Source organism: Jatropha curcas, chromosome 2 (assembly GCF_041381405.1).
Source record: "Jatropha curcas cultivar XTBG-Jc1 chromosome 2, XTBG_Jcur_1.0, whole genome shotgun sequence".
Taxonomy (NCBI): Eukaryota; Viridiplantae; Streptophyta; class Magnoliopsida; order Malpighiales; family Euphorbiaceae; genus Jatropha; species Jatropha curcas.
The window spans coordinates 29,859,843-29,874,014 of NC_143152.1; the positions used below are offsets into that span (position 1 = coordinate 29,859,843).

The window sequence follows — 14,172 nt, forward strand, 5'->3', positions numbered from 1 at the left end:
TGAAATGAAACTACACGTAAACACGGCTTTATCAGGTTGGAGATTTTGCATTTAATTAATATATTTATTTTCATTTAAGTTCATAATTAAAGTGAAAACTTAAACAGTAGTGGAATCTCCATTTTCACTGCATGTTCAAAGTAAAAGCAAGATTTTATAATTTGCCTTTACATCAAATGGTTGATTGATTGAATATGATGGTATCTCATTTTCATGGTATCTTTTCATTTTTTTTATTCAAAAGATATTTTTTTTTTCAATACTATTATTATTATTAGGGGCAAAAAATATCTTTTTTGACTACTTTACAAGAAAGACTGAGTAATAGAGTACACTACTGTGGTAGAATAATACCCTAATCGAAATCCATACATTTGTCTCATCATGGAATATTATTATTATTATTATTATTATTATTATTATTAATTGACTGTAAATAAAATATGCAACTAAAATATGTGTGCATCCATTTTCATAGATAAAGTAAATATTATGAGAGTATTTTAATTTTGAGCGAGTCAATGCCGTACGAGTATAATTTAGTTTTAAGTCAGCGGGCTACTAGTATTAATAAGAAAAAATTGAAAAAGAAGTGTCGGTTAATTCAATATTGGGCTCAATTCGGCTGTGGGCTTTGTATTAGGCTTATATTGCGAAGTAAGTCCACGTTTCTAGTAGCGATGGATAATTTGATTTTGCAATTCAACGCAATCATTTTGATTTGATTCGGATCCTGAAGCTGTAAGTTTTTGGTGGGTCAGAAACCCACTAAAATACAATTTAATTAACTTATATTTAATGTCTTAAAACTATATTTAATATTATATTGTTTAAATGCAAAGTTGAATCCACGTAATATTTACAATGACCAAGAAAAACCCTGCTGGATTTGCCTGGAAAAAGATGAACAGTTTAGCCTTTCAAATCATGAGCTTCCTGGAATTTGAATGTATTTCTTTTTTATAATTTCATTGGATTCCTCATTCACTTGGTTAACTGAATTTTTTTTTTTTTCTGATAAATTTTCAATCACACTATTTCTAAAATTAATTAATATAAAATGTAAGATTGCTATTATTAAAAATATCTTTACTTAAATACATATAGAAATGAGAAAATTTGTTTGAAAGGAAAAGAAAAATAATTTAAATTAGGTCGGGGGAGAAAAAAAAAAAAAAAAGATAATTAGATGGTATTTCTCAGGAAATGTGCCCTAATTGTTTTTGAGAATAAAGAAAAGAAATCTGTTGGAACAAACATCCGTCTCCAATGGGTTGGTTATATTGGACGGTGGAGATGCCAACTTGCTCTTTTCTTTTTATTATATTTTGGATTTTGAAACCTTCCATTCATCAGGGAATCAATCCACTCTACTACTACTGCCAATCTGCCATGCATGCAATTTCCTCAAATCTTTCAATTAAATTAATTTAATCTTAAAATGATTTTTATAATTTTTTTTAAATTCCTATTTCTAATGCTCTGTAACAGAATATTTTAGACTGTACGATATTTATTTTTGCATTAGAGGAGATGATTTTTTCTTAGTTAAGAGGAACGGATATTGTGATAGGGTTATTTTTAAAAAATTAGAACTTGCAGAATAAATATCAGTGTCGTATTGGAGAAACGTCATGCAATACGTGGAGCTCGATATACACCTGTGATATAGACTCTTATTAAATACCTCTTAGAGTTATTCCATGTAGCTTCAAAAACTAAATTTATATTTATTCCAAAAGATGAGACGGAATTGCATAGATTCTTTTTTTTTTTTTGTGTTCAAATTCTAAATATGGAGTTTCTTTAAACAATCAGGAGGGAATGCTTTGCCTCTCTTTATAGACTTATTCGGCAAGAATCCGAATTAGTCGAGCAGATGGTTGCAAAAAATTAAAAACAAATGTTAATAATTTTCAGTAATATTGAAATCATTTTCAGAATTGTGATATTATGATTTAAAAATTGAAATAGAAAGACGTTTTTGCAGAAAATAAAAATAAATGTTAAATGAGTATTATAAAGGTAAAAAACAAATTAGGGCCAATCATCACAGAGATCTCGTGTGTTAATCATTATTATATGCATAAATTGTGCCCCAAAATCTAAGATGAAAAGTAATAAATAAGGCATAGCCATATTCAAGTAGTAGTGTAAGTTGAACTCCCGACATTCATGTAAACGGCTGCAACTTTTTCCTTAGGAAATCCTTAATTCACTCCTCTCATCATCATTTGCAAATTTCCCTTTAATTCCCAATATTAATCTTTTTTACATATATTTATTTATATATCAACACTTTTTTACTGTTATTTCTCTTTGTTGTCTTCTACTTATTAGAATATTCTCTTAGGCATATGATTCATGTTACTTAATTTTATAAATTATTTTGCTAATAATGATTTTACTTTCTTTAATATAATGATTATCACCCTTAAAGCACTCAGACTCGATTAATTAGAGTAAAGATTATATACTTTATATCTTATTGGATAAGCCCTTTCTGCGCAGCAATAAGGTATCAATGTTTCTAATTCATTCTTATAAGTCAGAATAATCCAATTTCATAAAATCTAACCATTTCTACTTAATGATTTAGATTCTAAATGAAACCTTAATTTAATAAATATAGAAATATATACCTTTTTGAATTATTTTTTCTCTTGCACTTAAAATTTAAATAAGATAAAAAAATAAGGAACTTGCTTTTTTTTTTTTTTTTTTCCGATTCTTTACGAAATCCAACGAACTCAAATAGTATTATAAGCTATGTAAGGGTAACTCTCTTCTCTACTCATTAAATTGATGAAATTTTTACAGTTAAGAGTTCTCGAACTTAAGATAAATTAATTAATTAACCCTTAAATTAATAAAATTTGACACTTTATATAATGAGAGTTATGGGATAGATATCACCACCAAAAATGAATCTATCAAGTAATTGAATAGAGAAAAAAAAGTAATAACCCAACTTCTTTCCATGATTAGATGCATGCTGTTTCCTCCTTTTTTTTTTTTTCATTAAATATTTTGTTATCTTTAGAGTTTAGATTGTTTTTTAGTAAATCACCGGTATCCGAACTCTCTATTATTAAGGACCGTCTAATTTGGCTCGAAATTTAGTCATAGTTAAAATTTTTCGCGTGCATTTAATGGGGATTGAAACCGAAAGCTCTTCCCACATTAGCCTGCGTTGCCAACTGTACAACCCGTAGGTTAGAGTTTAGATTGTTAATGACATATTCATAAAAGTAAAATTAATTAATCTATTTTAACTTTTTGTTCAAATCTTTATGATGTTGATCATGCCATGCATATATATTAATCATCATGCGCCGAGCAATCCGAGTAAAGAGAAGGCATCTCTCTATATACATAATTTGTATATCATCTTTAATTATATATTATTATTTATAATAAATAAGAAATTTTAATTAGAGTGTTAGTGATACCACTTTTTTATTTATTTATTTTTTGAGAATGTTAATGATACAACTTTCCACTTGTTACTTATAAGCTTAAATTGCTCACTTATCATCATGTACAAGGAATTTTATTGGCTACAATGATCGAAGAAAGAAACAGCAATCAATGCCCTATAAAATGTTATAGCCTCAAAAATTAATTTAACTTACTTACTCCCTCTCTCACAAAATTATAATTTCAGTTTTTCTTACACAGTTTAAAATAATTAATTAAATTCGTTAACCAATTTTTTATTGTTTTTTTTATGTATACTCTTCAAGATTTTTATTTAAAGATTGTATATTAATAATTATTTAAGACTTTTAAAATTGAATGAATGATTGATATATTAAAATTTCAAAATAATTCATCTTATCTTTTTTCATTATTTAGCAAATTCAACCAATATTAATTACTCGTACGAATTATTATAAGAGCCTATTGTGAAAAAGTGAAAATAATATTTCTAAAATCCAAATGTGATTATTATTTTTGGACCCCAGAAAAAAAATTTTAACTATATTTTTAAAACAAAGAGAGTATATAATTTTTTCAAATTTAAAAATTAGCAGAGAAAATAGTAATACATTAATGTCAATTTATAAATACTCTGATTTGCTTGGAAATATAATCCGCTAATTTTTTTTTTATACATGGGAAACTCAATGGGCGAAATAATATTGTGGGCAAGGGGTAGCTCTCCATTTTAAATAACATTCACCAAATTGACTATAACTTTTGTGATGGAGAGGGCTCGAATATAATCCGTTAATTAAACAGCTTGTAAGTGATTTTTTTTTTCTTACATAAATTTAGCTGTAATTAATTTAACTTCACATCATCATAATCATAATACGATTTTGACATTATTAAATCTCAATTAATTGATAATTTATAATTAAATTTGAATGAGTTTGAATGATTATATATATATATTGTTGCAAATCACTTACAAATTGAAATCAAACCCATCTCATTGTTCATTAGGTGCTATCTTGTTTTGGGGTAATTGGCATAATGTGTGTTGTAGATTGCATAATCTAATTAAGCCCATGCATTTAAGAGGTCTTTCAATTTTATTTTTACTTTTTTTTAATACTATTATAATTTTGGAAAAAAAATTGAAACATTTTAATTTTCACTGACTGCTGTTTGTTTGTCTTTTACACTCACCAAAATGCTGTTCCCTAAGTGTCTCCTGTACCATTCATTTTTCATGACATTGTGTATACATAAACATATATAAAAGCTTGCACGTTCTTTTGCACATGCCAATAAAACCTTCCAAATCCAAAGTCTCAGAAAATTTTATCATTTCCAATACACAAATTAAAACTTTTCTCAACCAATAATTGAACTACCTTTTAATTCTTGAGGTTAATTTGTTTTTCTTACATACTTACAATTAATTGCAATGGAGGTTTTAACCGTGTATCAAAGCATGTCTTAACAGTAAATCGCAATGCACATGTAATTTGAAAATAGGTCTGATTCGAATCTTCTTTCCTTGAATTCTCAAAATTAAGAGTAAATTAGCCACAAACTATAATGAGTTTGAAGGAAAAGAAATTAAAGTGCAAATTCTTGTTATTGCAATTGATTTTCAGCTTCAATTATGAATGGGGCGAGTCCTAATTCCAACCATATTTCCAGGGAAAAATCAAAATAATTTGCCAGATTTTCATGAAAAGTGAAGAACAGCATATAACAGAACTTTATTATTACGCTCAAGTGAAACCCTTTATTCCATTTCCATGGCCTTGATGTCCAAAGAATTTTCCTTTCTTTATGGAAAACGAAACATTAATCTAAATTTCAATCCAAGTCTTGAACTGAATAATTTACGTTTTTAAATATATTTAATGCATAAGTTTAATATATTGAACTGAATAATCTAACATTAATCTAAATAAGTATAAGTTTACTATAATTAGGTTTATTAACGTCGTGTATATAATTAAGCAGGCCGATGTATATTTTTTTTTCACTTTGATTTTATTTTTATGTTCTTTTTTGAAGTCCTGAATCCGAAATTTTTATATTATAAATTAAACACTTATATTTAGTTAATGGATAAGACTTGTTTACATTTGATGTATAGATCCACCCATAATATATCAAAATTACAATTAAATTATAAATGGAATATATTATATATATATATTCTTAAATATTGAATTCCAGGCATCCTACACAGCGAAACAAACACCGTGCAAATATATTTTGAAGTAGTCTCACATGAATATTACAAATACTGTTGCATTACATACAAAAATTCTTTCATTTTTTCCCTTAGCAGAGGGAAGCAAAGGCAAGGTAATAAAGCTATATAAGTATTTCTTTCTTTTACTAAGTTCTAATATGATTTAAACCAGTAGACAGATTGCCTTTTCTGACACATGGTTTCTGTAAACTTATACTGAGCTTAGGGAAGCTTCCTATGAAATTAACAAAGGGGACCATAAAAATTAAATTAGAAACAGAAAAAGCCAATGCACTTTTTTTTTTTTTTTTGGCTTTTGGATTGGTGGGGGATTCCATATATATAGTTTAAAAAAAAAAAGAAAGAAAAAAAAAGGCTCTAACAAAATGCTGCAAACCAACAAAGAGGAAGCTCCCACTCTTGATGCAGCTTTAATACCAATTTATGTTGGTCTTGAAACCTGAAATAACAACAAGGTTGAGTTTTTTAATGACTCCTTTAAGGTATGTTTCTTGATCTAATATACAAATTAATAAAGAAAATAAAACGATATCATCAGAAAACGAGAGACAGAGAGTTTGGAGCTGTCAATACTACATTAAACTATTGTAGTTTACTGCTAACTGTGCTTAGAAAAAACCCTAATCACAGTGTTTTTAATTTACTCATGATATAATATGTATATATCTTAATTACTGTAATTAATTAGTGGAATTCCTAACTCTAAACAACACTTTAATTACTTCTCAACCCTTTTGGAATCTTGAACTGAATAAAGTACAATAAAATGATCCCACCATTGAATTTTTTGATTTTTGTGAAATAATAGTAATATTGAAGTTCAAGTTAAGAAAGAGAGAGAGAGAGTTTTCATGGAATTCAAAAAATTCGCTATCTCATACCCACCCGTATTGAGCAAAAAAGGTAATTATAGTATTAACTAAATTTGAACATTAGTTAAACACAATCTTCCGCCGAATAAAAAAGCCCTAATTAATAGGACAAGAAAATAGAAAGATATCAATTTAAAAAAAAAAATAGGAAGAGATAAATATATATATATATGAATTATCATGAACAAAAGAAATGAGGGAGAGCGAAAAAAAAAAAAAAGGAAAAACTTTTTTTTTTTTTTTTTTCTCAGGCAATCTTCTAATTTCTACCATAAAAGAAAGAAAGAAAGAAAAGCTATAATAGGACTAAATTTTTCTTTGAGATACATTAGAAATTGTTAGAAGAGGAGCGCGATTGACAGGGCTTGAACCCAGATCTCGGACTCAGACCACAAAATAGATAGAGCCAAAGGAGAAACAGACATGAAATGGAGAGGGGGAACTATTCATATAAGATGTTTACCAGGAAGTAGCTTTCACCGTGCTGCAGGCTATGCATTAGAAATCCAAATTCATTAACAGGAACAGGCACTCCAGAAGAATGAACCAATATTAAATCCTGACCAAACATTGCTCTCATGTCAAGTGGCCCCCTTGGAACTTCTGTTGCCACCCCATTGATAAACACTGTAGTTAACCCTGAATCAAAACCACCATAGCTGACATTGAGACTTGCAGTATTTTTTAAAAATTTTTCTTTTCAGTATAATATATATATAAAAAATAGAAGAGTACTATATTTATATACAATGAGTTTGAAATTGAGCAAGACACTGACTAATTTGATGCCCAAATGGAATTAAAGATTTCATGTGGAATTTTTCTAGGTATAATGTAAGAGAGAGAAGGGGGAAGGGGGGGGGGGGGGACCATTGTTTCTCACAGACATTCAAGTACAATTTCCAAATTAATAAAACATTACTGCGGTTACTGCCTAGTTCATTCTGTAGCTCTTATGAAACCTAGAAAAAATCTATTTATATGTAAATATAATACTATATATAAACCCTAGTTTTATAAATTTTAACAGATTACAGCTAATCAATGAGTTTTGGTACAATCCATTTGATACCCAAGCCGTATTGAGTTAGAACCAGAACATTAACCAGAAGAAATAATAATATTAGTACAAGTAGCCAGTATTAATCAATTTATAACTAATAATTTTTATAAAAAATGAAATTTAGGGTATGAGATTATATATACCAATAAGAAATTATATAAGTTGCAGTGCAAAATTTATTTCCATGCAGTATTTACTTACCAGTTTGGTAGTGCAAACTTGACGTATCTGATGATAGGCCTAAAATAGAAGAGCTTTGCTCTATTTCTTGAAAACCCATTTGATTAGGCAGTGAAAACAAACTTTCTACACCTTCACTAACTCCTCCTCCACAAGAACCAGAGGAGCCTACAAGAAAAGAAGGAGAAACAGAAAAAGATGGAGAATTTGGAAACCCCATAATAGTAGTAGTAGAAGAAGAAGGAATGCCACTGCCACCGCCGCTGCCACCGCTGCAGCTGCCACCACCTAGAAGTTCGTATTGAATTGCACCGACTGCAGTTGGATGTGTTTGTTGATTAGTTCTTTGTTCTTCTGCAAGAGTAGCTTGCATCTGGCGTTGACGGCGGCGAGATCTTGACCGTCGGTTTTGAAACCAGTAAAAAACATTTGCATCGCCGACAGAACCGAACTTTTCAAGAAGTTTTCTTATTCTTACAGTTTCATCTTTTGGTGGGTTTACCATTCCACTATTGAAAATGGATTCAAGAATCAAGATTTGCTCTGGTTTTGGAGTCCATCTTGACCTAACTGGTTCGTTTCTTTGATCAGTATTGCCATGGTTGGTTGGACTATTGGGGTCTTCCATTGAAGAAGAAAAAAGAAATATTTTTAGGTTTAAAATTGAAATAATAATAACAGGAAGAGGAGGAGGAAGAAGAACAATTGAATTTTTCTTTCTTTCTTTTTTTTTTTTTTTTTTTGAAAAAAAAGAGCGCACAAATACACAAGAAAGAAAGAATGCATTGATCGAGAGGGTTAAGCTATATAAAGGAGTGGAAGGAATGTTACTTTGTCTGAAATTACAAAATCAACCTTTATTTCTGAAATAAATAAATTTTCATTCCATATATTTTATGTACTTATTTGCTTGATCTTATAAGTCAACCGTACGTCTTACACCTGGCCCTGTTTCTACAGTTTATTTATTGATGGATTAATTATCAGTCAAAGAGAAGTTTAATTAATACAAAGAGTAGTCTTTTAATATAATTAATTAATTAGCTAAAAAAAAAAAAAATGGAGCTTGGAACGATCTTGTTCATCAGCTTGGATTCGTGTGCAACCTAAGGAGTTGTATTCTACTAGCTTAATATATAAAGTGTTATTTTGAGACTAATTAATTAAAAAATAATGGCAACTTGCATAATTACCATATGCTCTTCATTCTTTTATTATTATTATTTATTTCTATGAAAAATTTATAATTAATTCCTCCAATATAAATCGAATGAGTAATTTCACCTGGTGAAAACCAATATTTAATATATTTTTCTATTTATTATAAAATGGCAAAATTTTAATGATATAGGAGTATGACATTTTCAATATCATAAGCTTTTTATAATATAAATGTAGAATTAATCAAATTTAATCAGGAGTTAGCAGATGAAATTAAGGATAAAAATGAATGTAAATTTAGAAAAGAAAAAGATTGATAATAAAAGAAGGAAGGTTGCATGGGTAAAAAGGGAAAAGGAATGGGTCAAAAATGGAAAGAAAAAAGGGGGGGGGGGGGGGTAAAGGAAGCAAAGTTGGCTAGGGTTTAAGGAGTCTGTGTGAAGAGTGAAGGAGAGAAATGCATGTGAAGGAATGCATGGAAAGTAGAGTCAGAGGAAATAAAAAAAGAGAAAGAATCCAAATAGACGGTCAAGAAACCGTGCAATAATTTATTAACAATGACGTATATCCAAACATGGCTTAGAGTTGCTACTGTGCCCTTTTCTCCTCTCTATACTCACCTTCTCTTTTTATATTAAACCAGAGCAATCCCTCTTTAAGGTTGGCTTAAACCTCGAACACTTTTCCTTTCCTTTTATGCCTCCTTTTTCTATTCCTATAATTTTTTTTATATATATTGTATTTGTACGAAACTGAAACCGACCCTGCACCTTCAGACGCGGTTTTCAGTCTCTGTTTCTTGCCCTTTGCCTTCGGTTCTAAGAATTCTTTCTTTCTTTGATTTTCTGCAGCTAGTTTCTTTTTTCCCCTTTTGGTTTAATTTGCCGGTAATAATATAAAATATCATATCAAAATTAGGGTTTTTTTTTTTGTTTAACGTGACATAATTTGAAATTAGTGTTAATTAAAGCTAATATTTCATTGGATTAGTTACTATATTAAAGTCAGATGTTGGTCTTCTAGATGTGCCAGCAATAAAAATAGCAGGTGCCCAACCGTACAAGTGGATACATATATATCACTCATGAATGAGTATATTCTTTCTTCAGCAAAAATTTTAGAGATATAAATGACAATAAAATTACTAAATCAATTTTTTTTTTTTTTTTTACCTCAGATCAAAAAAGAAAAAAAGGACCTCTTGGAGTTTTTTTTATGTAGAATACTAATTGCATCTGGTAAATTTAAGATTTATTTAATTTTCATATTTAATAGTAATTTTTATATATCATTTTTTTATAAGCAGTAAAAATTTTATTAGCTAGAACGAGCTTTATGCACCATTTATAATTTATTAATAATTAATAATTGAATTGATAACTTAAAAAAATAGGGTTTTTTTTTTTTATATAAGGAAGGAGAGAGTGTAAAATTGAAAGAGAAAAAAAAAATCATTTATCAAACAAAGGAGACATTCTATTATATCCGATTTGTTAGTTAGTTTGATTTTTTTTTTTATTAACAATATTCATTTAATAATTGATTTATTTTTAATATAAATTCACTTAAGCCATTTTCGGTCGAGTAAGACTGTCCATACACATCCATAAACAATAGATTAATTTACAAATTTTACAATTAGTTAAAAAATATTTCAACATGCCTATTTTGATGGTAAAAAATAATGATAATTTGGCAGTGCATATTCAGAATTTCAATCGGATTAATAATAATTCTCCCTCCACCAATTGATTAATAATAATTAATTAACATAGTCCAAAAAAATTAGCCAAAGATAAAATTAGGTTAGTTAGATTGAAAATAAATATATATTTTACAAGCCTCAAAAATTAGGTAACCAAATATAATAATTAGAAGTGATTTCACTTTAACCAACATTTCTACTGGTTATCCACTATTACCTTGAAAAGATTAAAGCAAAACAACAACAACAACAATAATTAAAACCGAAGCCCATGCTTGATGTTGGTTTAGGAAAAGCAATCACGAAAAAAAAAAAAAAAAAAAAAAGCATGTCTTCAAAATCTTTTGATCTTATTGTCTGAATTAAACATAGCCATTACTATGTTTTTTTCGAAGTCAAAGTTTCTTGCAGCATATATTCTGTCTACACTGCCAGCAAAATAATAGTTTGATCAGATGATCATGAAGAATTTGGTGAAAGACACACATGTTAAAGCTCAAACAAATCAAACCGAAATTGCTCACTACATGTGCCCTAAAAGCACAACCAGATGTTGGTCCGTGTCCCTTAAAGATATACTTCAATTTCTGCTCCTAATTTTTTTAAAAAAATTATTTTCTAATTATTGTTTTATCAATTATTACTGATTGGAAATTATTTTTTTCATTTTATTGATTATTATTGAATTTCTCAGCTAAATAAAGAAATATGGTTGAACATATTATAACACCTTCTCCATCTTTATAAATTGAAATTATTCTAATAAATAAATTCTATGTATTTACAATTTCACTATGTGTATCACTGAATTTTATATATATGGTTGATAATGATTGACATAGTTGAACATGTTGTTAGTATAAATATGAACTTGTGAAAACCAAAAAAAAAAAAAAAAAAAAGGAAGACCTAATTATGTATTATTTGCAAGGAAGATAAGTGTATGTGCTGAGTCTGCAGTTTGGTAGGTTGCCACTTCTGTCATCTTTACAAGGTTTTTCTAGGGTATTGTACTATAGCCACAAATGGAAATCTGCCTACTTTGCGTTTTTTACAGTGAAAGGAATCTCTACTGTGGGTTTTATTAGTGGTGACAGACAGCTTTTTTTTTTTTCTCTTTTTTTCTGTGTGTTATACAAAGTATATATCTTTTAACTTTAAGCTTTTAGTGTAGTACTGGTACTGTGACTGTCCACTTCCACTTCGTCGGTGATTGATTTTGATTTTGATTGATTTGACATGCTGCTTGGACTTTCCAATGCCTTTGCTGTTTTGTCCTCATTATAATTCTTCAATCCTCACCGTTCGATCTGCTGGTTACCACCTTCCCCTGCCGTCTAATTTTTTGGCAAGCATGTAAGCTACAGTGATCAGAAATTGAGGGCATCTTTTTTATCCTTGGAGTCATTAGGGATCAGAAGATCATCATCAATGGTTTTTTTTTTTTTTTTTTTTTTTTTGAGAGATCATCACCATTCATAAAAAGTTTTGTGAATAAAATTTGAAAACGAAGTCTGATCAATGCATTGAAGAGTAAACGTAGTTACCAATTTAGCTTAATCAATTTAGAGACATGTTTGGTCTAGCAATTCATTGATTTCGACAGCGTCTTAACGAGTTATAAAAATATTAATAATATATATCAATTGAATAATTATAATTTAAAATAATTATTCATAATAAATATTTGGTTGAACTAGTCCGGGCCAACCAATTCAACCACTGTTGAACCGGTTATTTTCCAAGCAAAATCAGCCTGGCTTAAGTTCTAATTCACCAATTTTTCAGGTCAATCCAATGGTCTGGTCCTTTTTTTTTTTTAAAGGAAGGTCCATGTTTAATAAGGGTAATATTATTCGCTTTGAGATGTAGTGTATTTCCATTATGGGCCACATAAATTGGGAATAGTCTTTCTATCAATGCACTAAATTGGTAAAAATTTTTATAATTGGAAGGATTGAGACTCACGACCAACCACTCTTCACATATGAACTAGTATATATATATATATTTCATTAAGTAATTTTAATCAGTTGGAATTTTTTTTCATTTAACTTAATTTGTTAATAGATGTGTTCACAACAACTTTTTAAATAGCTTTTAACAGTCAAAATACTAAATACTATTTTTTGAAAGTGTTCGGTAATATAACATTTGAATTAACTTTAAGAGATTAAGGCAGTGTCATATAAAAAGTTAACTCATAAGACAGTGTTATATAAAAAGTTAACTCATGTAATATTTTAACTTCTAGCGTTCTATAAAAAACTACTCAAATAACTATTAATTAAATACTATTAAAATAGTTAAAAGCTATTAAAATAATTAATTTTTTTTACCAAACAAATCCAAGATATGAAAATCTTCTCGCTTTCTAACGTATAAGTGGTGGTCAAGTATTACATTTGGTAATTGATGAACGGATGATTGAAAAGTTAAAGGCTCAAAACAAATTTCTAAGGGAATAAAATAAAAAATTTACATAATTTCAATAATAAAATTTATTTATTTTTATTTTAGTGTCGGAATTAATATCACCATATTTTTATATACTACTGCAATTCTTTTTTTCTTTCTATGAATTTACGGATTCCAAAGCTGTTAGCTTATTTTATTCCAAAGATTTACAACTTAAATCATATATAGATTATTGAACACGGAAACATATTGGGGAAATAATTCCAAGCAAAATTTAAAAACAATTTTCTCATCTACTAATATACGACATGTAAGAGGTCAAACAATTAGACGACATCCAATAAATGATCATTCGTTTCCTAGGTACCAGAGAGGTAGACCATCAGACCTTGTTAGATATTAAGTCGCTTTCAAACGACAGACGCTAACGACAGAACCTACATTCGGTATTTTTACTTTTATAAAACGGGTAAACAATTGGTCGTCCTTTCCCACAAAAAGAATAGGTCAGATTTGCAAATGTTTGGCAGCGGTATTCCGCAGCATTCGTATATTCCTTTGACTTATACGGTAAAGGTACGACCGATCATTGCTAAAGTTTCATCAAAAGCTGATGCTTAATAATATATCCTGTTACTAATTAATAAATTGAAACAGAGCTCCCTCTGTTTTTTATTTTTGTTTCAGGTGTCTTCACGCTAAAGCAGGAGTGATATTCAGTTAAAACTCTTTAAAGAGTAATAATATACTGAAATTGGCTTGAGGTGGCAAATTCACTCCCGATGATCTAATCCTGTGTTGGTAGAAGTCCTCTGTTTTTATTATACACACTAATTTGCAGTATTTTCTATGTCTTGTCTCTCCTTTTCTCAACATTGTCTCTAGCTAAGCTAATATACGTCTCTCTCCTTCTTATCTTCTGACTCGATGTAGGAGCAGTAACCAAGAAGGCAACGTGGCATTTGACAGGGATTCCTTCTGATATGTAGTTTAATAAAATTGAAATGGTAACATGGAGGCATATCTTCTAGTTCTAGCTATGATTGTGAGAGAGATAAGAATCCATTATTGGACGTGAATAGCA

General features: G+C 28.9%; 1 protein-coding gene across 1 annotated transcript; it reads right to left on the bottom strand.

Annotated features, from left to right (window-relative positions):
* Nucleotides 1-5,658: 5,658 nt before the first annotated feature.
* LOC105632698 (WUSCHEL-related homeobox 11) lies at nucleotides 5,659-8,526 on the bottom strand. The gene is made up of 3 exons (XM_012215139.4): nucleotides 7,826-8,526; nucleotides 7,025-7,200; nucleotides 5,659-6,128 (listed from the first exon to the last, which is right to left on the bottom strand). Exons 1-3 carry the CDS (start codon nucleotides 8,430-8,432, stop codon nucleotides 6,111-6,113), a joined length of 801 nt encoding a protein of 266 aa, XP_012070529.1. The 5' UTR covers nucleotides 8,433-8,526; the 3' UTR covers nucleotides 5,659-6,110.
* Between the last annotated feature and the right edge of the window lie 5,646 nt (nucleotides 8,527-14,172).